Source organism: Meleagris gallopavo, chromosome 16 (assembly GCF_905368555.1).
Source record: "Meleagris gallopavo chromosome 16, MGAL_WU_HG_1.1, whole genome shotgun sequence".
In the NCBI taxonomy this organism is placed as follows: Eukaryota; Metazoa; Chordata; class Aves; order Galliformes; family Phasianidae; genus Meleagris; species Meleagris gallopavo.
The window spans coordinates 822551-848527 of record NC_139419.1 but is presented as its reverse complement, the minus strand read 5'-3'; the positions used below and the strand labels follow the sequence as shown (position 1 = coordinate 848527).

The following is a 25977-nucleotide window of genomic DNA, read 5'->3' as shown; positions in this document are numbered from 1 at the left end:
AGTGCTCTTGAGAGGAAGGAGAAGCGAAAGGAGGGAAAAAAGGCAAACAAATTTAGCAATTTCTAGTGAGTGAATGAAAGGAGCTTGCTTAAACTAAGGACTGAATCGGCACAAAAGTGAAGCTGTTATAGGATCTGCAAGAAGCCAAAATGAAATAAAACAGGACGGTGGGGGGGCCGGGCGGGCAGCGCCTGCCTGCAGCCCACACAGCATCGCTCCTCACGCCCCGCAGGCACCTGGGCCATTCTTGTGAGTTCAGTGCTGTGATGAGTCCAAGGCAGTAATGACGATAAAGCAAACGGCAAATAAGCAGCCAAAACACGGAAACTAACCTCGTGTAATGTTTCTTAATCTCACACTGGGTATATAATATTAAAAGAACCTCATCTCCCTCCTATAAATCGGAGCGAGACACCTCGACCGTAGCGACGGGCGCTCGAGCTTTTGCTAACGGGCAAATAAAACATCGGTTGTTTTTACAAGACCTCGGTCCTGAGAGGTTGCATGCAGAAGAGCTTTGTGTAAAGTTCTCTTTATTACAGGCAACATTAGTCCATACAATAATACACAATACTGACATACAAGTGTAATCTTTCAAAATCATCATTTAAACAGCAAAGACCAAGAAACAATTTTAACTACTTCATTTTCAAAAATGAATACATTTTTCCTCCCAAGATCCTTTTTCAGTAAATTATATTGAAACATACAAATAGAGAAAAAATACCCATTCAACATATATTGTAGTTAAATGGTTATTTTGTTTAAAATCTTTAATAAGAAAATCCTTTTTAGCAACCTACATATAGATAAGTAGCAAACTTTGTTTTAAACAAATCGTCTCCATTAAAAGATCTGAATATTCATCCATCATTTTCTTAGCCCGTAACACTCTGCTTTGTAATACCTTGATACCGGGAAGTTTTTCAGCTGAAGGACTGACACTAGGGGGCTTCCTAGACATTACAACCTTTCTCCCCCTTCTATTCCCTAACTTTCTGTCCAACAGGAGGTGAGAAAGCACATAATACTTCAGATTTTTTTATTCACCGCTCTGTTTCATGACAGCACAGACAGGTCCACTCAATTCCCCTAAATCTACTATATTTTGCTGTTCAGGAGGAACAATATATGCCAATAAAAGCAGAAAACCTGCAGCTTTTCTGTCACATGCTTTTGATTATTGTCAATTGTTCTGGTTTATGCTTCCAGCTGGTAACATGTATATGTCATCTCAGTATTAGTCTAAACCTTTAAACAAAAAACTATATTTTCCAAAGTCATTATCACTGGGAGCAATCAAGTGGTCTTTTCTTGCTTTGCTGAGCTTCATTCTTAAAACTTGTCTTCGTTCTTCCCACTCATGGAGTTCAGCATTTCCATGGGCAAATTTACAGTTGTTTCCCTCAGTGCAAGTACCAGCCATATATCTGTTAAGACAGATTTTAAGCAGTGTTTTTGTAGCACTATGATGGCAACTGCTATATCTAGGTGTTTTCCCCAGTTGTGTTTTTCAGATGCAAGAGATTCTTACAGACATAAAAATAACTGGAAGAATACTTGATTTTTAATAAGATGAGACTAACTGTTTAGCATTTGATTATACTCTTCTTTCCTAGCTGCCAAGCATTTGTGGAGGAGAAGAGATGACTCTTCCTGTTCTTTGTGATACCTTACTGAATCATTTAATGCTTGCCATCTTTCATTTACTTGACGTATTAATGTAACTGATAATATGACCTTCCCATTTAGTTCACTAAGCTACAGAACAACCTGTTTTAGAAATTCCATTAATTTTGTTTTGCTAACTAAATTTGGTTTGGAGTATTCAGCATGACTCAGGAATTCATTATGTTCTAGTATTTTTCTGTTAAATGGTGAGCATACCAGTTGATGTTCACTTTATATTGCATATCTGAGCTCTGTTAGCATTCAGAACATCAAATTTAGAATATTACTAAAAATGCATTGAACAGGGCACATAAACGAGCATGCAGTGCCTGCACAAGCCAAATAACTTGCTTTGTATGCTATGCAGTCTCTTAAGATCTCTAAAACATTCAAAATCTTTAACATGATACCAAATGGAAAAAGTTTATGAATGAGCAAAATTAATTTTTAACACCACAATGCAGAATGCAGATTTCAAAGTTTTCAACCTTCCAATAAAATTGCAAAAGTGCAAAGAAATGCCAGCAGGCTTACCAAAATCTACTCAGTCAGGTAAACAGGCTGCATTTAAGGATTAAAGGAAGCAGCAAAAAGAACAACCAATGCTGAAAAAACCAACAGGCTTGCCAATAAAATTTCTACTTGCCTTAAAGCTCCAATTATGCTGTCCAACTAGAAACTGTTCTTGTGTTCCATGGGTAATGAAAGGCAGATGTCTAAGTAAGCTTACAAACAGTATTTTTTAACCAAGTTTTTTTCCCTGCTGCTCTAAACGTGTGGCCCTTTATGAAGATCATACAACCATTCATTGGGTTCCACAGTTAGGAAGCTTGTCACTCTCCAACTTCCAACAGCACATGTTCAAATACTGTTAATTACTTACCTTCTTGTTGGAAGATACATGCAAGAAAAGAAATATTGGAACATTGTGTGTTAAAACTTGCAATGGCACTAATTATTTATACCATGAAGTAGAATTTTTCAGTTTACGAAATAAATCTTAGAAAGCACATACCTATCACAAATACTAAAACATCCGGTTGGAAAGCGATACTGCCAGCAGTTCTGATCATCTTCTGTGTGGAAAACCTTCTCTTTATGCTTTTCAGAAGAAATGTGACCCTGCCACTGTTTCTCACTATTACAGTTCTTCCCACACATCCAACAGTGGAAATCCACCTGTTCAACAGCGTGTTTGAAAACAAAGCATTGAGAATTCAATTTTACAAGTACAAACATGTTTCTAATACCTTTTAAATGTTTTATGTCAGCCTGCAAATTGTTGCTTAGCTTGGATACAGTTATTTAAACAACACCTGAAGTTTATGATTTCCACTGGCTTTAGAGGATTCAGAGGAAGTGCTTTATAGTCCCAGTTAAATTGTGCATTTAGCACAGCTATATATGAGATAAGAAAGCAGCAGGAGAGTAAGGACAACAGCATATTACTGACTGGGGAGGAAAAAAGAAAGCACGATCTTACAATTACACCTATGATTACTTACTGTTACTTCAGCATAGTCAGTTGGCATGTGAATTTGCTTCCCATTTTCTTTATTTGCCTGAGCAGCTGTATCATCTCCTTTTTCTGGTTTTTGACTTTTTAGCCATATGTCATACAACTGCTCCAAGTCTTGAACTAATGAGAGCAGAAGCTAAAATAAGTAATTAGCAATTAAGGCAAAAGTCTGAGAATACTAGATAAACGACTGAGTTTGCAAGCATAATTCAGTCCCCACCTATTTTAAGAAAAAAAGAAGCACATGGTATAGACAGTTACACGGTTTAGAGATAAGAACCAAGAGCAATACAAATCTCTGGCTACTCACCAAGACCCGTTTCTACCTTCACAGAGGAAAGTAATGCATTACATATTTTTAACAGACACACAAAGTAAAGATAACTTGGTAATTAGCTCCATGAACCAATATGCTACTTCTAACACTTTAAAAATATAATACAAACTATTTAGTTATTAAAATACAATTCATCAGGTCATGAATATTTAATGCAGCTATTTTTATTTAATACTGTTTTTGAATACTCAGCCAGAGCTCATTCAAATAAATTAAGTGCCTTCAAGGCCTACTACAAAAAAAGATAGCAAAGGAAAGTTGATTAGAAAGTTACTGAGGAACAAAAATGAAGAGCAGAGCAGTTAGATTCATAGCATTGCTTTAATCTTTACTTTTTTTACTTACTGCTGTTCTCCTTCATATACGTCCACATCTCTCTCTCCTCAGGACTGTGAGCAAATGAGCAGTTTCCATCATATTGACATTTCTTGCCCGAAGCAATATGATTGCACAACTAGAATATGAATTAAAAATATATTCTTCATGAATATAAAGTAAAAATGGTGATAGCAGATTTTTTTTAAGTTAAGTTTTCTCTCCCCTGACAGACACTTACATTACATGAAACATAAAACCATGCCTGTTTTATAAAATGAACACAGTTTGAAATGTAAACTGTTAGATGCAAGCACCAGCCCTGCTTTTTACCTTCTGTCAGATTACCACATCACACAGATGTTTGAAAGATTTCTAAGATAATCACTGTAAATAATTAGAATTTAGTTAAAGCATTTTTAAGTGATTAACTTCTGCTGACGAGAGAGGGCTTCAGGAGCTGAAAAGGACTAATCTCACAGGTTAAGGCTGAACTCTGGAGAAACACTATTGGCATATTTCCACCAGTTCCCCTGGGAATTTCTGCAGAACTAATGAAATCAGGCCAGTTACTGGTATTTCACAGTTGCTCAGTTTTCTTAACACAAAAGGTTATTTTTAGGTTAACATACATCAAATTGCAGAGGCACTTGTTTCTTTGCAGGAAGGGGACGAATGGTCATCCACTTCTTACGTTCATTAGACATTACAAGCACCACACGGCGATCTTTGGTCCACCTAGATAAAAACAGATGCGTTCAATGAAAAGAAGCAATAGTAACTAAAGTGGCTCTGGGCAGCCTGGTCTGGTGGTTGGCAACCCTGCACACAGCAGGGGGGTTGAAACTCGATGATCACTGCGGTCCTTTTCAAGCCAGGCCATTCTATGATTCTGGGATAACAAAAGCTACACTATGTAGATCAAAGCAGTACCAGGAAAGACTAGAATGAATGTTTATTCATAAAGCCTCCATCCTTCTAGTTGGGATTTAACTGAATTTTTCTAGAAACTCTATTATGCTTCAATGTGCTTTTCAAAATTCCTTGTATGACTTCTTTCCTCAACAAAGCCACAAACTTTTTCAAAAGAGATTTTAAACCGCTGACAAAAGGCAAAATTTTTGCTGCTCTGTCTTACTTACGGGTGTCTTGCCTTTGCACTGCAGTATTTTTTGTTTCTGTCTGGCTCATTAACTTGACCATTCCTCCAGCACTGACCACAAACAAACTTCATCTTCAAATTAAGTGATCCATATTTCATTTGGTTCCCAAGGATCTTACGCAAAAACAAGAACAACAACAATAAAAGGTATTTTGTATCTGCAAAGAAATCCACACGTAATTATGAATTATCCCCTATGTTAAAAGTTTACAACATATGTCTGTAAGCTGTAGTTACACTATATGCCTTGTAATAGTTTTGCTTGAAATTTCAAACCTAGACATTTTTTAAAGAATGCATTTTTTACTTATTTCTGATTTAGGCATATGCAGAAGTTGTGATAATATGATGCATAAACTGAACATACAGAAGTCCAACATATTGAAAAGATAATTAATTGCCTTGTGGCAGATGCCTATGAAATGGTACTTAGGTTTTCTGTTTCACAGATGACAGCATAAGCAGAGCAAAAAAGGAACTGTGTTGAAGAAAAGCAGACATTTTCAGCGTAAGTGGAATAAGGAAGGCTACACTGAAAGTTTGTTTGGGGAGCATGAGAAGTAAGCAATTTCAGAGATACACTACATTATATACAGATCAAAAAAAGAATCAAAGTTGCTACAGCATTAGTTTTAAGGCAAAATGAAAATACCTGTGACCCGTGTGCACTAGCTTCCATGTTCTGCCAATATTTCTTTGATTCTTGAACAATAGTATCATGTGAAATACCTTTAAAGGAAAGTTAAAAGCTCATGAGCTCTTACAGCTATTCTAAAATTTCAGACATGATCAAATTGCTGTGCTACCCAAGTCCCAAACGTTTATTTACATATGTACATACACATACATGCAAATTAAGAATCTCACCTCCAAAATATAAATGTAGTACATAACATTGCATTTAAAAGACAGCATGAAAGTTTTCTAAAATACAGATTTATAACTACATAAAGATGCATCTCTGAGTATTTGTATAAACATAATCCTTCTGTAAACATATCCTCTGCCAATCTCATTAGAGAACTTGCATTTTATTACAGACCACAAAAAAACACAATACCAGCTGGCAGAAACTAGACTGCCTCTGTCTTCTTTAAAAAGCAAGCCCTGTTAATTAAGCTTTGTTTCAGGAAGGCCATTCTTACAGCTCTGGCTAAGGTTCCTATTGGAGCTATACAGTGTTCTCACATACTGTAACAGTTATTACTGTGATTCCACACAAATAGGGTCTATTATCTGTGTTTGGATTTGAGGGTTGATAAAATGCTTCTTCCCTGAGGTAGGATTTGTTTTCTTCCCACACCTTACATTCTGAAGAGAAGCCTCGTGCTGAGAACAGAGAACCAGGACCGGGACAAGATCCAGAGCTCTAACTGACTTTAGGGAAGTATGAGGGCAACACAAACACATCCTTCCAAAAATAAAACACATCCTTCTGTGGCAAAACAAGTTTCCTGGAGAATCCAACCCTTACTTCAAAATAGAAATTACAGAGTAAGTATTTGCAATGCTGGACTTTGTAGTGGCAGCGGATAAGAACAGAAAGTAACTTTTATTTTCACACAGAAACCTCTAAAGGATCAGCTCAGGAGAGAGAGACTGGAAATCTGTACAGAAACAGTCACCTCTTATCTTTCTCTGACTTCACATCTGTGTGACATCCTCTGTTATCACACTGGTACAAGAATTGAGATAAACTGAAGAATAAACCACGGGCAGAAAGGGGAAAAAATGCCAGCGACACTGCACAACATGGGGACTGCCAAGCTTCCTTTTCCTCTGTGCATCACAATGATCCAGCACTACTTAAATAAACTACAGTCATGTAGAGCAAAGTAGAACAAATGAGTGACCATGCTGGGCCATAAACCGTTTATTGCCAACAGTTCATTGATTATTTTAAATTTTATAACAAGAAGATTATGGAGAATAAACTTGTGACCAAGTTTAAAACTCTAAACTCTAAATCTCTCTAAATATCCCGTGTAAAGAACAACAGAAAAACTGACCAAACGTACCAACTATTGAGATAGGGTGCCCACCTAGAAGCATTTATCGTCTGGCTTACTACATAGGAATACCAGATCAACACTAAGCTAAATGAAAAGTTTAACTACAGAGACAAGGTCCTTGTATGTGGGGACGGATTGGAACAATGGCATAAATAAAATACACCAAGGTTTTGTTTTCTTTTTTCCCCCCAGTGCTCCATGAAGAAGATATCTGATCAACATCTTCTACACTGCGAATGTTTAAAATTAAGAAGAAATCTGGTTTGACTTGGATTTAATAATCATGAGAGATTCCTGATTTCATTTCAAGAAAAAGATGTATCATATGATAATAAGCTGCTCTGACAGTTTTTATTATTAAGACCTTTCTAACCTTCAATAGCTAGTAAACTTGTCAACACTTTGTACCCTCTTTACACAGCTGTTTCTCTAACGTACGAAAGGTTTCAGCAGACTGGAAGTCAGTGCACCTTCCCCAGATTGGTACTGCAGCAGAAAAAAATGAGGAGCAGGATGAGCATTCTGTTAAACATACCTGTTTCTTTTTGCATTATCCAGACTTTAAGCTCTACCAGACTGTGAGCATAAAAGCATTTATCCTCTCTTAAGCAGCCATAGTGTACCTCATGTCTGCACAGGTCAAGCTGACACCGAACTTGAAAAGGGCGAATTTTGGAATACTTCACCATAGTTTCTCGCAAAATGTGGACAAGGCACCTATTTAAAGAAGAGTCAGCCTTAGATATGTCTTAAAATGACTTAATGTGTGGGAAAAAAAATGTAAAATAACCCACCCTTATCACAGCTTACTCAACTGCCTTTGTAACACTTACTTGAAACCAGCGGTTTCCAGAAGTAGCACCTAATTATTGTTTCTAGTCTGAGTAAAGCAACATTACAAATCAGTGCTCTTGCAAAACCAAGAGCTTCGTCTTCTACAAAGCATTACTGAATCCAATCCAACTTTATCATTGGTTTCCAAGCAGCAAAGTGTATCACGTTCACTTTCAAGTATATATTCTATTTTCACACAAGAACTTATTCTTTTTTTAAAGCATCATTAAATAAAAAGTTGATGCATCCCAGTAAAAGTCTTACTTTCACACCTGTGGTATTTCCTCAACGTAGGGAAGAGGAGCATGAATAAAGCAATTAAAATGCTCCTACTTCCATTTCTGTCATATAAAATTTTAAGTGTATGCAGTATAAAAAATCCACTAATACTGCTATGAAACCTTTTTATCTTTCAAAGAATAATTTAAGGGGCTTCTGTCACATTGCTTTGCATGAATTGAATTATTAAGACCTATGGTCTAATTCAGGTAATTACTTGCAGGTAATTAAGGTAAGCCTGTATTTGACTGACTAGGTTAAAACTCAAGCAGAATAAGTAAATTAGACTGAAGAAAGAAGATACTCATAAAATCCTATATAAATTCGGCAGCACACAAATAATTATAGCAGTGCAGCTCACCAAGCAGACAAGCTGCTAACAAGCTCACAAAGAAGTAGGATCCAAACACAAAGATGGATACCACTGGTTTTGAACGCACTGATAATGACTCAGCCCTCACAGTTTAGTTACACGGGGGCAATCCTTGTTCACAAAGTTTAGTCTTAGCCATACTGTCAAAACACCGCAGACAGTTAGCAAGGAAAAAAAATTATCAATAAGGAAGAAATGAAAAGTCAATATTCACAAATGCCCTGAAATCCTTGCTTTTAATTTGAAATTTAAAGAGATGATTATTTCAGACATACTTGTTATCTTCAAAGTCATGCATAGCAGGGTGAGAACAAGAAGATGAATTATCCTTGTTCCTTTTGCTTATTATTCTGGGTTTATGATCAAAACATTTCTGGAATAAAAAAAAACAAGTAATTAGACAGTATTTATTTAAATATATTTAAAAGTATACCTCACCTTTTTATAATGGACTTATTTTATAATGGACTTCAACTAATCTCTACTTCAAAGCGGGTCAGATTATTACTGAACACACATTTCAAAATTTACAAGTCAGTCATGAGCAGAAGCATTTCTTATAGGATAACTATATTACCTATTAGACTTTTTATTATATATTAAAGATAATTTAAAGATATTAAGTATTATATATTAAAGATAAGGCAGCACCTCACAAAGAAACATAAAGAATCCATGATGTTCTTGAAGCAGTCGTGACACGGTAAAGTTGATCTTTCCATTTCCTCCAAAAAGAGCTTCTCGACTAAAAGCTCCTTTGCGCTCCAGTGTCCACACATCTATCTCCTCCTGGCAGTAGGCAAACGTGCAGTGCCCTGGGTATCGGCACTCCTCTTCAGCAGCAACATCTGAAATGAAAACTCTGAATCTGACGCTGCTGTTACACAACTTCTATTGTAAGTTCATCTTAAAACCTTTATCAAACGACGACACCTGTTGTGAAGTCTAGCAGATAGGAGCAGAACCTCATCCTGACTGATTTGTACATCAGCCTGAGTTTTACATTTTCAACGTCTCCATCAACTATATTTCTGCATTTTAAGGCAACAATGCTGAGAACTTTGCTTAAGTACAGTCAGATACAGCTGTTAATTAACACAGCAGTCATCCTGCTTGCATCATAAGCAGTCCATACTGCAAAAGAATGCTTTCTTGCTATTGTTGTTTTGCATATTCAGTGCTCAGAACACATTGCATTGAGGGCAACAGTATCCACCAGGACTGAGTGACAGTCAGACCAGTTCTTTTGCAAACCTACAGGAAGCTGAAAATGCAAGTCCCTCCTAGTCCAGAGCATGTTTTTTATTTAAAGAGACTAACTTGTAATTAGCAGGTGTGTGCACACTGACAGACCTGCTGTAGTCAGAGAGCATGATATGTCCTCCCTCTCTCCTGCTGGCTTGCCAAAACACACACATATGCACACCAGAACTTTTGGGGGAATGTCAGAAATCAGAAGGGAACTACTTCTATGCCAGTCTCCATTTGTCCGTACTGTATACACAACTCATAGGAAAAGAAGGAAAAGGGAGATGGCTTAAGGGGATACAGTAAAATGAAGCGAGAAATAAATATATCCCACTCAAAAGTAAAGTTATTCATGATGAAGAGCAGAAGTACAGCTCATGTTTTCCAAATAATCACATTAATTGTCAAAATACAACTTGCCTCATGACTGAAAATATACAGAACCCTGTAACTTCCCCATCTCCCATGAACACATTTAAAATCTCATTCAATACTTCACCGTGAAAAACCTAGAAGATATTAGTTTGAGCACAAACATTAACATTCACTACGTATAATACACCTACCTTTACATATATAATATGGTCCCACATACTGTGTTTTTGTTGGTCTTGGACGTATTTTTTTCCATGATTTATCTTCAGAATTTTTTATTCTACCAATTAGAATATCCTTCTTACATTTATGTTCTAAATTAGGGTGGTAAGCATAATCCAGTAATTTAGGACCTGAAATAATCATGAAATGGCTTATATTCACATAAACTGCAGCAAAATTTCATAATTTCCATGCACAGATTGGCACATACACCCAAAAGCGAAGTACACACAGTGCATGGAATCCTTAACTGCACCAGCAAGTCTGAAGAACCACAAGTCATCAGCAGCCATGTTGAGCAGAACAGAAATAAACTAAATACTTACAAAATGACCAGTTTTGGCAAGAAAAGCGTGGAGGGAGTACTGTATTATAACTTGTAAGTACTATGGGACAGCAACCAATCGCTACTTTTTGTCAAATTCCAAAGTATGTTTTTCCATTACACTGTTTTTAAACTTAATTTGCGATTTACAAGAAATCTACGCAAGTGAACACCAAGGATCAGAAAATGGCCCACTCAACCTTCATTTTTTATTATATTAAAACAGCTACTATATTTCAGACTCAAAACAACAGGTAAGAAGTACATGCGCCCAAAATATAAATGTCAGTCCCAAAGCTTTGTTATTTGGGAAGGAAAAGTGTGCCTAGGTTTATACTCTGGTTTTAGGATGACCTTCAAGTGAAGATTATATTACATCTAAAAGACAGACATCAGGGAGTAAGTTTGAAGACTAGCAACGCCCAGTGAACTTCACTCTTTGCTACTTAAGGGACTATGAAAACACGAGCGTGACCCATTTTCCCTGGACAAGTTGATGGAACAGTATAATTTTAGGTTGTACAGGCAGGAGATACTTAAACGCTTTGATAGAGAAACAAAGAAACAGAAGAAATGTATTGATATAAAAGAAGCGAAGACAATGAACATACAAAGTATTTCTTTCAATGTTCTACAGCTCCTGTGCTTTTAGCATGTTTCAAATCACTTCATAGATTTTTCTTGTAAAAATAATTTCAACCTAAAAAAAGTTCTTAAAACTGCAATAGCCATCATCAAAATGTCTCAATACAATTCTCTACAAGATCCACTACTATGGAGTACTTTAATATTGACACCTGTAACTTGAAGCACAATGTCTGTTTTTTAAGATTAGTCTTAATAAAAGCTATTGCTTCTAGAATACAGCTCTTTTTAACAGCAACAGCTCAGACCTAAAAGATTAGTTATATTAAAGTCCAGTACAGGTTAAGATCCTTTCAGTCAATACAGTGAAGTTAATTATTACTAAGATTTGGAAGCCTCATGATTATGATTTAGAATTAGTCTGGAAAAAAAACAATAAAACAGATGGGATGTGAAGGTTACCAGGTACTTTGAACTGCAGTTCAATTCCCCATGGCCAATCAGAGAGGGTATTGCAAGTTTTTTTAGTCTTGAGCAAAGGTGTCATTCTTCACAGTACCCTGGGCATTGGGAGGAAAGTGAATACAGAATGTGAATGACCTTACATGGCTGACCTACAGCTTGGGGAAAGCATGTGGAGACTGGTGGTGGTTTTAGAAATCAAGAACCTAGTAGGACAACAGATAGAGACAAGAAAGAAGATGAAAAGCTGCTGAAACATTCTACCAGTTCCTTAATAACACGATCGTACTACATCTGCTAAGAACAAGTCAGAATTGAACGCTATTTAGAAGCCAAAAGTATTTTTGTTTTATTTCACAGTGTTTTAAGTATATGTTTTTGTTTTGCCTTTAAACCAACCCAGTCGGGTCCCAGCACTCCTTACCTTTTTTGACAAAACATAACTGGCAGGCTTGTCTCAGCTCATGTGTGCCTTCTAATGGGTTTCTTCCCGCAAGTGCTGAAGATACAGGTATACTAGCAGTTGCACTGCTAAAAACATTTGAGAAGTCATTTCTAGTTTGACCTGAAATTCCCATGTAATTTTCAGACCCAAACAAACTACTAGGGCCATTTATCTGTAGGAAGAAAGTACATTTTACTTGAGCCATCTCATTTCATTTCTCCACCAAAAAAAAAAAAAAAAAAAAAAAAAAAAAAAAAAAAAAAGGCTTATTAAAATTATTAAATTATTATTCAAAGCATAAAAAAAAGTTGCATGGAAAAAATCAAGTACAAACTTAAGTACACATCCTAAAAGTGGATGCAGAGATTTCACAAAAGCCACACACTCATTAAGATCTACATTAAGCCCTTGATATATCAACATCTGAACTGATGGAAAAGAGAACATTAAAGATACTTACAAACAATGGAGAGTTATTGCTGCTAAGTGTTGGTGTTCCATCTCTAGAAGCTGAACTTGAAAGGTCTAAAAGAATAAAGTTTCAATTACTTCAGTTTCCCCAAAATATCCTATTCACAAAATTATAACTCCTGAAAAGCATTAAGTATCAGAGGTTTGTTTTTTAACAAGCAGCACATCTTGCTTTGTTTGCTACCTAATTCTGCACCTTTTTTTTTTTTTTTTTCTTCCAAATTATATGAAATCCTCCTTGTAAACATCTTAGTTGAAAAATAACTAGGTATAACCACCTGACTAACAGTAGCAGCAGCTCTGCAGACATTTGCTGAAGGAACATAAAGATACTGCTAATGCTGGATAAAAAGGGTAGCTAGATAAGCAAAACTTGTTTTGCTTGTTATGCAAGAGGGTTAAGAGGATTCTTCTACTTTTTAGTTTTGTTAATTTGGCTTCATTATTAAGAGCACATTCTATAACACTGGTGATTTGAGATAAAATTTATTTCTTCTTTTCTAGTTCTCCACCTATTTCTTTCTATTTCACCATATAATCACCTACAACTTGAATTCAAACACGTAATGTTGCTATCTTTTCAAACTACACAGTTACACCAACCAACTTTTCATGTTTATTGTCAAATCACCAGAAATGGTTTATGCTTTGTTAAAATAGACACATACCCTGAAGCTAACATGGCTCCTACTTAATCCTTGTTCTCCCAAAACCAGTAACTTCCACAAGAAATGTAAAAGAAACGAAGAGAAGGAGCTTAAAGAACTTATGTAGACCCAAAGTAAACAACAGCTTTCTTTATAAAATCTTGTGTACACTCAACACTGATAATCAGTACAGCTAAAAATGTGAGCACAGACCACATTTTCTGCACGTGTGCTAAGCATTACTGAGTAGCAGGAAAAATCTGTTAAACAAGGAATCCATCTGGCTGTCTCATAACTCTCTCTCACATCATAAGGTTAAATATTAATACTCCTTTTTTACCTCTTTTTGGGTCACTGATTGAAAAGGTGCTTAATGGTGAACAGAAATTTTCCAGCGAAGAAGCCAAAGGCTGTGAAAAGATTTCTGACAGAGAAGGAGTAGGAACAAATCCTGTACTGACGGGCAACGTCCCCAGCAAAGAAGCAGAGAAGGGCACGCTGGGAGCCACACTTCCTGCAGGAATAGGTCCCCTGGCACCTGTAGTTTGCTGTATAAAAAGAAATCAAAAAAAAAAAAAAAAAAAGAAAAAGAAAAAAGAAAAAGAAAAAAGAAAAGAATTCACACAGGAAAAAAAAACCTCAATACAATCTGGGACAGGAACAGTCTTCCTTTCTTCCTTTTAATAATGTTTTCAATAAGTTTTTGTAAACCTACAGAAAAACAACGACAGGTACACTACAGTGCTGCAGAGAACTGCAGAAATCACGTCTGAATGCTTTAATGCAAGGAATTATCTATAGATCAAACATTTTAAAGGTTCAGTTAGCTGAATTGAAGAAGTAATTTTGAATTTTTTTTTGAGTCAGAAACCTGCACAGATTTTTCTAAATAAAGAGAACATAATTCAAACAGTAAGGAGTTAAGAGTTAGCACTGACACAGATCCGGGGCAGTACCAAATGACATCACTGCCTGTATAAGCCAATTTTCCTTCTTCCCTCAAAGGAAAACCACACATCCTTCCGCACACCTCTGATAGGGATGTGACAGAACTTGGGAGCTTCCTTCCCTACAGCTCAACTGCTGCCACAAGAAGCTCCCTCCTTGGCTGGAGGCTGATCAAACTGTCTGCACAGAGTGGGCAGTATCTCATCCCCAAGTGCATTCAGGTTCTACACTACATGAGGCTTCAATCTACCTCAAAAGATAGTATTTGCCATTACTACAGCAAATTTACTATGATTTAACAATAATTACAACTGAAATTTCCATAACAGATACAACAAAATGAAATGCATAAAACTTACAGTAAGAAGCCTAAACATTTTTTATTCCAAGAAATCAAGCTCAAGACAGAACCAGTTCTGCAATCAATCTTTTTTACAGCTGTATCCGTAGCTACATGATAATTAAAAATCACAACTAATTGAAAAATTCAACATGCCAGATCCTCATTTAGCAGTGTGATATTAAGTGCTCCAAATGACTGTCACAGACACAGCTCAGAATCAGTAACCTTGCTATTAAGTTCAGCCATCTCTGCTCATCAATCAGAACTTTCACTTTGACTGTCAGTAGAGGAGCTCTGGATGCTTTGTATGCTCTAACTCTAGAAAGGTTGTGTAATGAAGAATAACTCAAGAAACGCCTCAATTTTTCTAATAATCTCTTCTAACAAATATGAAAAGTTAACCTCACAATGGCCTACTTCTGGTTATCTGCCACGCAGGTCTGGACAAAGCTCTGACTGCAGAACTACTGCTTGGTGCACTAGGAGACAGCAGCACAAGTACTGCTGTCCTGCAAAGTTGTAAGCACGAGCTTGACTTTCCGTAGCCCCAGGGTGGGCACACCAAACATCCTCAGGTTCACAGAGGCCTCAGTTGTAACAAGTATACACCAGCTCAGACTTCAATGGTCTGCTTCGCTTTTCATGGCATTTCCTGGGAGTAATATCCCTCCCTCAGAAGTAGTGTTGGTAGCAGTGTTTTTCAAAGCAGTCTCCATCTACGAGCAACCTCACTCAAATCTTCTAGCACACAAATCCAATAGGATTTCCTTGGCGCTCTGCCATGTCCTGGTATCTTTACAGCCACAACTGCAAGCCCACACATCTGAGAGGATCAACCTGCCCATACACAACTACAGCTCAATGTAACCATAAAAATTAATTCACCAATAAAACAAGATCTCACTCAAAAGAAAGCAAACAAAGTTTTACCATTATGCTTTCATCTGGATCAGGCACAGAATCAAGTAATTCATCAAGTTCTTCACCAATAATTATATCTCCATCTCCACAATCTAAACATGCTTCTGGCATAGAGAAAGAAACATTTCCTCCATTTGCCAACGTTGCAGAAGGCAAAGAAGCTTTTTCCACTTGAAGAGACATAACAGAAGATAAAGATGATATGGGTACTGATGCCACTTTAGACAATTCAGAAACAAAGGCCGATGAAGACGCAGAAGAAACCGTATCTTGCTTCTGGTCAGATAAATCTGAAACAAAAAGACAGGAATGATTGGAACTTTTATTCAGAGGTGTAAAAACGCCTCCCCTAACCTTTAGCCTGATGGTGTCAGGAGAGAGAGAATAGAGAAATTGAATTTTAAAGCAAAACTACATTAAATATCTTCCAATTCATACGTACCCGTATCTCTGTGCTTATATATTGCTCAAACTTAAAAATACAAGAAAAGTTACAGGCTTGATATGCTACTGAATCTCTGGCATGTTCTCCCCTCCCTGTTCTTTCAAGTTTAACAGGTCAGTAAAGAATTATATTAAAGGCAGTTCAGTCCCATCACGGTGAGGACTGGCTCAGCACTTGAATGTGTAGTTTCACAGATAAAGATATCCGATTTTTGACACAGATCTTTCAAATGACAAGTTAAATTTTCTTATGAATAAATTTCATAACAAATACAACTAGATATATTATGTATCTAGTTTCCTACTACTAGTATTCTAACACACACAAGACTCACCTAACTCAATATCTTCTACAGAAGAATTCTGCAAGTAAGAAAAAAAAAATCCTCTCAGTACTTTGCACAAGAGTCTTTAATATTCTTCAAACATATACTTACAGGCAGAGAATGTAAGCCCTCTAAATTAGGTTTAATACAACTTCTAAGTTATGAAGTCCAGTGGATTTAAGGGTGAAATAATTTTTAAGATAAAACATCCCATTGCAAACTGAAATACATTGCTGTACCACTAAAAATCTGTAACCAACCAACAAATAAAAGAGCAGTGAGCCATTCTGGTGTTTCCTCATTCTATCCCAAGTCCTCCTTTACAGTTAAATTGCCTATTTCATCTGAAAAAGTCTTTAAGATAAAGGAGAACTCTTCATTGGTGCTACTCAGACACATTAGCTGTAGGAAGACAAATACCCATTTAGCTGCTAATGAAGGTAAAATTTTGGCAAACAATTAAATCTAAAGGTATTTCACCCCAGCATTCTTCACTTTCATTACTCTCCATGATATAAAATAAACAAACCACATTAGCTACATCCTCGTCTCAAGATGTTTAAAGTATTCACTGCACTAGATTTAAAGTTCTAGCTCATATTCATTCTACAGAGATAACCTGAATGATAATCTCGTCTCCTAGTCTGCAATAAGTACATTGCAAAGCTGAATACAAAAAACAACAGAACCCTGAAGTCCAAAATAAAATGTCAACTGCAAATTTCCACTTCATCATAATGAAATGATGAAACAATTATTCCCTGCAGTTTACAGTCAGCTTACGCTTAATGTGTCAAACCTCACCTGAGTTGATATATCACTAGAAACAGAACTCGAGGGTGGCTGCAATGAAAAGACACCTTCATTAGCGACAAAACTGATATCAAGGGAAAAACTCAACATCTTTGTTAAAACTGTAACAATTTGTGAGTTAAACCAAATCTTACCTTTGCTCTTACATATGCTTTTCTTATTTTTAATCCTAATTTTTGAGCCAGTTCTTGAGTAAGCTTAATCACACTTTCATCCTAAAAGAAAGAAAATGTCATAACGTACATGGATTACCATCTAGTCAAAGACAACTGTTTACACCTCAAATAGTCTTTGTTCTGTAAGATCTCTAGCGCAGGATGTCTCTCAATGCACGCTATACTCTCACAAACATGGGATTGCAAGCCACACTCAGAAAAATGCAGATCCTCAAGCAACATAATTTTAAGGTCTGGGAAAAAAAAAAGACAGAAAACAGACAGTATCCTGCAGTGCTGCTTCTTTGAATAAAAAAACAACAAAGATTTTCCACAACTAGAGAAGTTCAGCAAAGCATGTGGGGTGTGTACACACACACACGTTTACACCATTTCTGAGGTAGAGAAAGGAAAAAAAAAAAAATCAACTCAGTATTTTGCCCTGTTATCTATCCATTTTAAAAGAAGATTCCATCAGCATACCCAATTCCATCATTCAAAGCAGGAACGCACTTCTGAGGCAAACCCCTCAATCATCCTGACACACTGCATTTTACTTTGCAGTATGAACAGTCTCAGAGTGCCAAATTAGATTTGTTTTAGATGAAACGGAAGTGCTGCTGGAGCACACCTGCTGTGCTCCAACAAAAAAAAAAAAAAAAAAAAAAGCATGGAAATCAGATTGTCAGCAGCATCATTGCAGTCTGCAGATCCTGTTCTGCTACAGCACCCACTGCCTGCTGACACAGACATAGCCTACAGCTAAAGGTCCTTATTGAGCACGGCTGAGAACTACATTACTAAACGCTTGGAGAGCTAAAGTGCCACTATCACATGCACAAATACTAAACTTTATAATTACGGGCACTTTTTCTCTTTAGCATACACCTCTGTCTAGAGAATCTTAAAGAACAGTTAATTCAATGGTTCTATTGTTTATTGCAGCAGCTTATGGTGCTTGATCCATACAGGAATGTATTTCTTTAGGTGATCTTATGGCCTGTGAGATCTGCTATCACTCTTCACATCCAAAGTAAGCAATAAGAACAGGGGAATAAAAAAAAAAACAACGCACCAAAACCTGCATTTAAAACAAACAAAAAAGTAATGCTCTTGATGTAAGTGCACGTTTTCTGCATTAATTCTGTAGAAATAGCCATAAACTATCATTTGCCTACCTGTGGCACAGCAAGAGAACACTTTGCTACAGCATCATACGCTGTCTTATACCTTCCCAGCTCGTTCAGTGCTTTTGCTTTCCGATAGAGCGCTCTAAAATTATTTTCATTTAACCTTAATGCTATCTCACAGTCTTCTAGAACCTTTTCATGCAGTCCCTGTGAGGGAGAGAAGAGAAAAAAGGAACTAATCAGAATAATTTTTATAGTTGGAATGTAGAATTTGAGCTATGTTAGACATAGGTACTGAAACACTATGAAACATCCACGAAGGCCACTGTACACCACCCCTACAAACTGCCCTAAGCCACTGACCTATGCAACTAAAAAGTTGGCTATCACTCATATAAAATCCAGTAAGAGGGATGAAGACAATTTAATTCTTTCTCAAGAGCCATCTTATCACACAGAGAAAGTGGCAGAGTCAGGAGCACTCAGCAACAGAAACAGATTAAACTACTCTTCTATCGACTTCCTGGCACGACTGTTCTGGAGGTTGGTGGCCCTGCCCTGTGGCAGGGGGTTACAACTTGATGATCCTTGGGGTCCCTTCCAACCCAAGCCATTCCACAATCCTACAATTCTGGTTCTTCTGCTATTTATCTAGTATTGGTAACTACAAACATCCAGGTGACCACACTTGTGAAAAGAGGAGACAAAGCAATACCAAGAGCTTTTCACTGCTAAACTTTCCACAATTTCAGTGTTAGTAGATGATTCTCAAGAAGTGATACTGTTTCAATAGAAGCTTACCATATTTGAAAAACATGCTATCCTGTTTACATGTAGCTTCTCTAAAATATCATCAGACACATGGATTTCTTCAGAATTAGCATAATCTGCTATGTTTATAGCTTCTGAATAGTGATTCAGCGAGCCTCTCCAATCACCTTCTCGATATACATCATTCCCTTCATTAAAAAGATTTCTAACAAGTTCTCGTATAAATAGCTGTAACAAAGAAAAACACTCATGAACAACAGTATTTCTCGTGTATCTTCCATATTTCCAAATACATCTTTAAATAGAAAATGTATACTTGTAAATTGATGGAACAAAAATGATTTTTTTTTTGTCTACAATAGAGTTTTTTTTTCCCAAGACACCCCCAAGCATCACAACACATGCACAAAAAGGAGGCAGAAGGACTTGCACAGTCATTGCTTTGTGTGTGGAACTTATCCAAGGCGTATGTATTTGTGCTCCCTGCACTGTTAGCAAACAGCAGCTAGAGCAGCTGGCAAACCAGTAGCACACAAAGGCTGCTTTCGCAAAGCAAAAGACTTTTCCAGTGTAAAATGTGAACATTAACAATCTGAAGTAACGCATTCATGAGTCCAGTGATACAATTTACTGTTGGATAAAGTACTAGAAGGATGTGTGAAAATGTAAGTCCCAAAATTATACAAAATAGTAACACATACCATAACCAAGATCTGTTACAAGAATGTGTGACTCAAGTCCTTTATCTCACTTTTGCTGCACTACCCTAAACTTTACCAGATACACCATGTCATTTTACCCAATGAATGCCCAAATTCATCCCTAGCTCCAGCAGAGTTCATCTGAGCTGCTGAACAACCATCAGCTGTAGCACAGTTTATGTAGTCCTCCAGTTTCTATGCTGAGACATTTTAACATTACCATTCATACTGTATTATTCCTTAAATAATGATTGAAAGCAAGAGTAAACAAAAAAAAAAAGAAGCAAAAAACACTTCTGGAAATGCAAAAGTAATTTTATTACCTCATATTGTTCTTGTGTCCCTGGGTAGGGCAAAGTAGATCTAGAAAAAGAAATTACAAGATGTACTTATGGAAGACACGGCTCACCAGACAGTCACAGCAGAGAACACCGGCTCTTACTTAAACGCAGCCTTGCTTGCGGCACCAGGCTAAACCCAGCTGTGTTCTTCAGCCTGTACTGAACAAGGCAGGAGTGCTGCTGAGCAGCTTTAATTAAACAGCAGTGTTTTGCTATTACTAATGAATCATTTTTATTTAAAGCTATACAGCCAGTCTCAGCTCTCCTCTTCAAAATGTGTTACAATTTTGAATGCTGAGTTTAAAAACTCGGTGCTGTTTGTTTAAAAACAATTTCCTTTCTCTTCTCCAGCACGTAGAAACAGTTTCTATATGACAACTGCCACCTTCCTATAAGCACTATAAAGTGACAAATTACCTGTCAAAAGAACACACAATGTTAATTAATTCATACACGTAACACTGAAGGATTTTTAAGAGTTCTTTCACGTGACACCTAACAGAGATTTTCTCTGTCAGAAAACAGAGGCATTTACTGCTGTTCTTTCAGGAAGAAAACCAGAAACTCCTTCCGTTCCCTTTCAGGTTAACCAAGAACCTGGTTCTAAACCGTTTTTAAAGCGCAGGGTTTTTTTCAACGCCTTACGTGAACAGTGAAGGAATGTGAAACTTCAGAATCTGCTTAAGTTAGTCAGGATCTTCTAGGGGAAAACTTGGCACTGATCCAAGCACAAATTAACTGCAAAGAGGCTTTTTCATCAAGTTAAACTTGAGCTCCAGAGAGCAGAAACACCCAGGCAGCGGCGCACAAAGCCAGGCAGTCAGCAGCAGCCCGTCTCAGGTGTGATGGCCATAAAAGGAAGGGGGATTTCCGGGCACCCAAAACCTCAGTGCCAATTTTTCCCGCAAGCTGAAGAGGAATAGCCGCCCAGCCCCATCTGCTCTGTTTGGGAACGAAGCAGGGACTCTAGGAAGAGCTAAGGGCCCTCTGACAGCACTAAACTACAGGGACTTCCCCAGAGCCGTCCGTACCCACAGACACGTACACACACAGAAGAAAACATAGCACCATACTCTATAAACTGAAGTCCTTTCTTAATGTCCTGTTGTCTAGTGCTTCTTTCTTCCGACACATTGGACATGTTATCCTGAACATCCACGTTTCGGATACACACCTCCTCAAAAAGGAAAGCAGACATGCCGTTAGCAGTGCTGCCGCAGCAGCCGATGCCGCCCGCAGCCCCACCGCCCCGCTCCTCCCAGCCCCCTTCTGCTGCCCGCGGCTCTGCACGATGCCCTCACAGCAGCAGGGCTGAAGCGAGCCGCTCACGCAGCATGTGCACCTTACTGCTCAACCACGCTGAGCCTCGCAGCTCCCACGGGCTCCTGTAACAGCCCTGTACTTCATTTGTCTCAGTATGCAGTAGAAATTACCTCAAAAGCCCGGTGTATTTATTAATAAAAAGACAAGGTGATTAGAAAACTACTGTTAGAGCCACCTCCCGAGTCTCTCGCTGCCGGCCGAGCACTGAGGGGTGCCTGGAAGCAGGAGCCCAGTGCCCGCCTGGGCAGAGCTGCAGACATCACAGCTGGCAGAGACCACCTGCTGCATCTGTAAAAACGAATGGCTTTCATTCCACATCGCCATCCGAACATTTAAGCATCATCTCACTAGTATGAATTGGTGATTTTTTCTTCACGTCATTCATTTAATGGACTTACAATTACTCAAGTTAAACAGGCAGAAAAGATGTGTGTAACACCCAGGAGAAGGCTGCCTGCAGCACAGTTCTGCTGCTGCCTATGGCTGCACCTTGCTGCAACAGAAGAACCGACTTCATTTTAACCAGAAGGTCAGCAAGACAAATGTCCTATTCTGAAAACCCTAAAACTCTGAATAAAAGAAACGACCTCGAGAGATGTATTTTTTGGAAGAAAATTAGTTTAAGTAGGAATTTATTCCACAGCAACAATGGAAAACGAAAAGAATAAAGACAAAAGGAAACACCTCTCACTAAATTGAACACATTCCCAACTGAGAGCAGAAAACTGCTGGATCAGACACCTTCCGTTCTCTGTCTGAGTTGGAACAATGTTTGCAAACGCTTCTCAGCAGCCTCCAACAAGCGTACTCCCAGTTAGTGCCGTTCTACACATACCTGAGCACAGCACAAACAACTGCATCATTTTCCTACGGTTGCCAAGCAAAGGAAGGGAAGCCCCCAAAGCCTGCATCCCCCAGCCCTCCACAGCCCCCAGGCTGCAGCAGCACTGAGCAGCAGGACGTGGGGATCCCAGCAGCAGCACTGTGATGGGCTGTTCTGACAGCAGACTTCATGCTCAGGCAGCAAATAACCAAATCCACTCCCAAGGCAGCAAATAACCAAATTCTTTCCTGTAACTGCTTTTCACATGATTTTATGCATCCCCTTTTCTTCTGCAAGTTATTACTACACAGGGAGATTTTGCTACATACACAAAAGACTTATTGTCAGAGAAACATTAAAGATATGCTATTGTTGGTGAAAAGAAACACAGTGTAAGTGCCAAAAGGAAATCCATCACCACCCCAATGCTTTGTTCACTCCTTTACATTCAGGTTTCAGGATTCTAACAAGGCTGATAAGAAGTTCTCACATGAACCCAATCCAGCAGCAGTCTGGGCACTCACCACTGTCAGAAACATGGCAGCAAAATGAAACACACTTCAGTCCCTGCTCAACAGCCCACCAGGCAGTACCTTGCCCACAAGATCTGTGCAAGCACTAAGATCAGCTTTGCTCTGCTAATTTTAAGCAACCTCAGCACTCCACCAACTCGGGTGACACGAGTCTGATGTTGTAACAACTGCCTTTATCTATCACCTCTGGCAAAAACTTTTAATAACTCACACGTTGGCACTGGAGGATGTGCAGATCCGGCTCCTGTAGCAATAACACTGATGGAACTGTTACAAACTGGCACCACAGATAAGAGAACACTAGCAAAGTGATGAACATACACGAGCAGTGTCATTTACTATTCAAAGCACTTTTCTATTTTTCTCCATGTACTCATTTTCATCCCTAAGACATTCAGGCAGAAGTTATCCTTCCTTAACGTACAGTCATTTTGCCCCACTATTTGATGATTTTGCAGAGGATTTATAGCTGTCTTGGACACCACCAGCATCTCTCCCATCCACCTCATATTTAGACCATCTTGTGCAACCAGAACCACGTTGGACTCAGTTACATACAAAGCAAGTAAATAATGGGGTCCTGACTTTCAGTTACTCTCTTTCAGAGTTCACAAAAATCACTTATTTAGCAATAGATTTTCTCCCTCATCTGAGCAGACAGAACTGAAAACAAACGTGGATGTGTACATTTATACATATATAAAAGTTAAAACATTGCTTGTATTATTATAAAAGCAAAGCCTACACTCTTGCTTTTCTCTGTACAATTCAGTGAAAACAACTTAAAGCAAAGGAAAAAATATGGAATGCTAAAAACAGAATAAAAACAGACTAAAGCATCAGTAACTAAGGCTATAGGCAAACAGACTGTTGCATTAGGAGTTGTAATTCTACAACCGTTGCTGTATGACCAATTCAAGCTCTGTTTATTAAATCTGGCACAGCAAGAAAAGCTGCTAAAATCAAATAAGTTGAAGATCAATTTATACCACTTTATCCTCACCACAGGCTTCAATTCAATCGCATCTCACAAAAGCAGAAGCAAAGGGAAAGTTCACTGCTGACAGCCAGCATCACCTCTTCTGCCAGACACCAGCCAGCCAGACCAACAGCAGGCAGAGAGGACAGCGAGTTTGCACCAGCTCTGACAGGCAGGAAAACCTACACTTCTCTCTAACATAAAGCTGCTTACACCTCTTGCTGGTTACCTGCTTTTCTTCTAGCACAGGGCAAGACAGTGCTCTTGTTTCTATACTTTGTCAGTTCTGAGGCATTCAAGCGGAGCTGTGAAGGACATGACAATACAGCATGCTGTATTGTCTCGAGCCCAGCGATCACCACTATTCGGTCTCAGGTGGCACTTTTCAAAGACTCTAGAGCGATTCAACAGTGGCAGCAAAGCATGTGAGCACACACTGAGAAAACCAGCACGGTTCTGCTGCTGCCAGAGCCGAGGTGCCCCCTGGAGCACCCACCTGCAGCTCACCCACGGGTGCCCCTGCTGAGAGCTGAGGTCTGCAGAGTAAGGAGCGGGGCAGGGCCGAGCCTGACCTGTGCAGTGCGGAGAGAACAGAGGAAAAACACACAACGTCGTTTGGGCTGAAGAGCTGCTAACGCAGAGAGTTCGTGACCTCCAGCTGACCAAAGGCCCCGACACGGCTCCTCACTGGCCGCAGCGATCACAACCGCTCACTGCAGCCCTCAGCGCCGCACAGCCGCCGGCAGCGCTCAGCGTCCACCGAGCACCACGGATGTGTCCGCACGGACGCGGCTTTCCAAGAGCTGGACGCGCACCCTCCCGCCACGCATCACCGATTTCGCTCGCTGGGTCACAGGAATCCTGAACCGACCCTCTGTACGGCACGGATCACACGGAAACGCCCTGTGCCGCTCCGCGCCGCGCTGCACGGCTCGGCGGGCGGAGAGCCGCGCGAACGGCCCGATCGGAGCCCGCCCCGGGACGGAGCGCACGGAAAGGAACGGCGGCGAGCCTTCGGTCCGCTCGGCCAGAAACGGACGGTCCCCCGCGCCCCGGCGCCTTAAAACTTCCCTCGGCGCCGAGAAGTTGTCAAAGCCCGTTCGCGGGAGGGAAAACGCGCTCAGCCGCGCCGCGCCGAGCCGGCAGCGCCGACACGAACCGCGCCCGCCCGCAGCGCCTCCCGCCGGGCCCGGGGCTCGCTCGGGGCTCCCGCAGCCGCCTTTGTTCGCTCCGAGCGGCGGCTCCGCCATCTCCAACAGCGGAACCGACCGGCGCCGCCCAACGCGGCAGGGGAGGGGAGGGCCGGGTCGCTCCGCCGGGAGGGGCGGGACAGGGGACGCGGCGGGGCGCGGCGCCCCCCGGGGCCCGGTAGCTGCTGACGACGGCGCTCGCGGCGCGGAAAGGGGCGGGAGCGCTCCAGCCGCGCCGTAACGGGCCGCGAGAGGAGGAGGAGGACGAGGAAGACGAGAAGGAGAGACCCCGCGCCCGCGCACCTCCTCAGCCGCGGGGCCCCGCTGAGCGCGAGCGGCCCGTCCCGCCGCGCGGCCCTACCTGCTGCTCGGCCCGCGAGAGCGCAGCGCCGCGGAAGGCGGAGCCGGGCGGCCTGGCGCGCGGCGGCGACGGCGACGACGACGACAGCGGCGGCGGCGCCTCCTCCGCTCCGCCCCCGGTGGCGCCGCCGCTGCCGCGCGCGCCCCCTGCTGCTGGGAGGCCGCAATCACGGCCCAGAGAACAGCGAGATACGATTGGCCGGAGCGCCGGCACCGCGGGCTTTTTCATTGGCTCAGCACTCTTGTTTTGGAAACCTGCACTTCTGATTGGTAGCAGTGGGGAAAGCTTTTGCTAGTGATTGGCTGAACACTTTGCGGCCTCCCGCCGCCTTCTGCTGTCGGCGCGGCGCCCGAGCCTCTGCGTGTCCCGGGCTACGCGGACACTCCCGCACCGCGGGCGGGACGTGACAGCTGCCGCTGCCCGCAATGGGAGCTCTGGGGGGGGCAACGCAGGGGTTTTTAAGCCTCCCCTCAGTTCTCCCGGAAGTAGCCTGACGTAAGAAGGCGCCCCGCGGCAGCCCTCGCGCCAGGTGACGTCATCCTTCCGCTGCGGCGCGACGAAAACGTCACAGAGTGAGGGACCGCGAACGACGG

The 25977-nt window shown here is 40.3% G+C and overlaps 1 protein-coding gene across 3 annotated transcripts; it reads right to left on the bottom strand.

Annotated features, from left to right (window-relative positions):
• Positions 1-516: 516 nt before the first annotated feature.
• ZC3H7A (zinc finger CCCH-type containing 7A) lies at positions 517-25540 on the bottom strand. Of its 3 annotated transcripts, none has more exons than XM_085237978.1 (23): positions 25385-25540; positions 21249-21349; positions 20158-20197; positions 19164-19361; positions 18411-18569; positions 17212-17292; positions 17069-17107; positions 16274-16301; positions 15504-15784; positions 13623-13830; positions 12625-12689; positions 12144-12336; positions 10317-10478; positions 9154-9350; positions 8778-8875; positions 7552-7733; positions 5657-5733; positions 4985-5118; positions 4475-4580; positions 3873-3981; positions 3177-3310; positions 2687-2850; positions 517-1430 (listed from the first exon to the last, which is right to left on the bottom strand). In XM_085237978.1, the coding sequence occupies exons 2-23, from the start codon at positions 21314-21316 to the stop codon at positions 1241-1243; spliced, it is 2913 nt and encodes a 970-aa protein (XP_085094104.1). In that variant the 5' UTR covers positions 21317-21349; positions 25385-25540; the 3' UTR covers positions 517-1240. The 3 variants fall into 3 exon arrangements, 2 of the variants coding, with proteins under 2 accessions (XP_085094104.1, XP_085094103.1); XM_085237977.1 differs by having other exon boundaries at positions 21249-21352; positions 25385-25537; XR_014886872.1 differs by lacking the exon at positions 517-1430 and having other exon boundaries at positions 2704-2850; positions 3177-3326; positions 21249-21352; positions 25385-25537.
• Between the last annotated feature and the right edge of the window lie 437 nt (positions 25541-25977).

What these genes read in the sequence shown, in the direction of transcription:
- ZC3H7A (XM_085237978.1), bottom strand. Translation starts at nt 21,316, where the DNA reads ATGTCCAATGTGTCGGAAGAAAGAAGCACTAGACAACAGGACATTAAG. An exon ending in GTTATGTTTTGTCAAAAAAG is followed by an intron (nt 10,479 to 12,143) that starts GTAAGGAGTGCT and finishes TGATTATTTCAG; the next exon opens with GTCCTAAATTACTGGATTAT. An exon ending in CTGACTATGCTGAAGTAACA is followed by an intron (nt 2,851 to 3,176) that starts GTAAGTAATCAT and finishes GCTGTTGAACAG; the next exon opens with GTGGATTTCCACTGTTGGAT.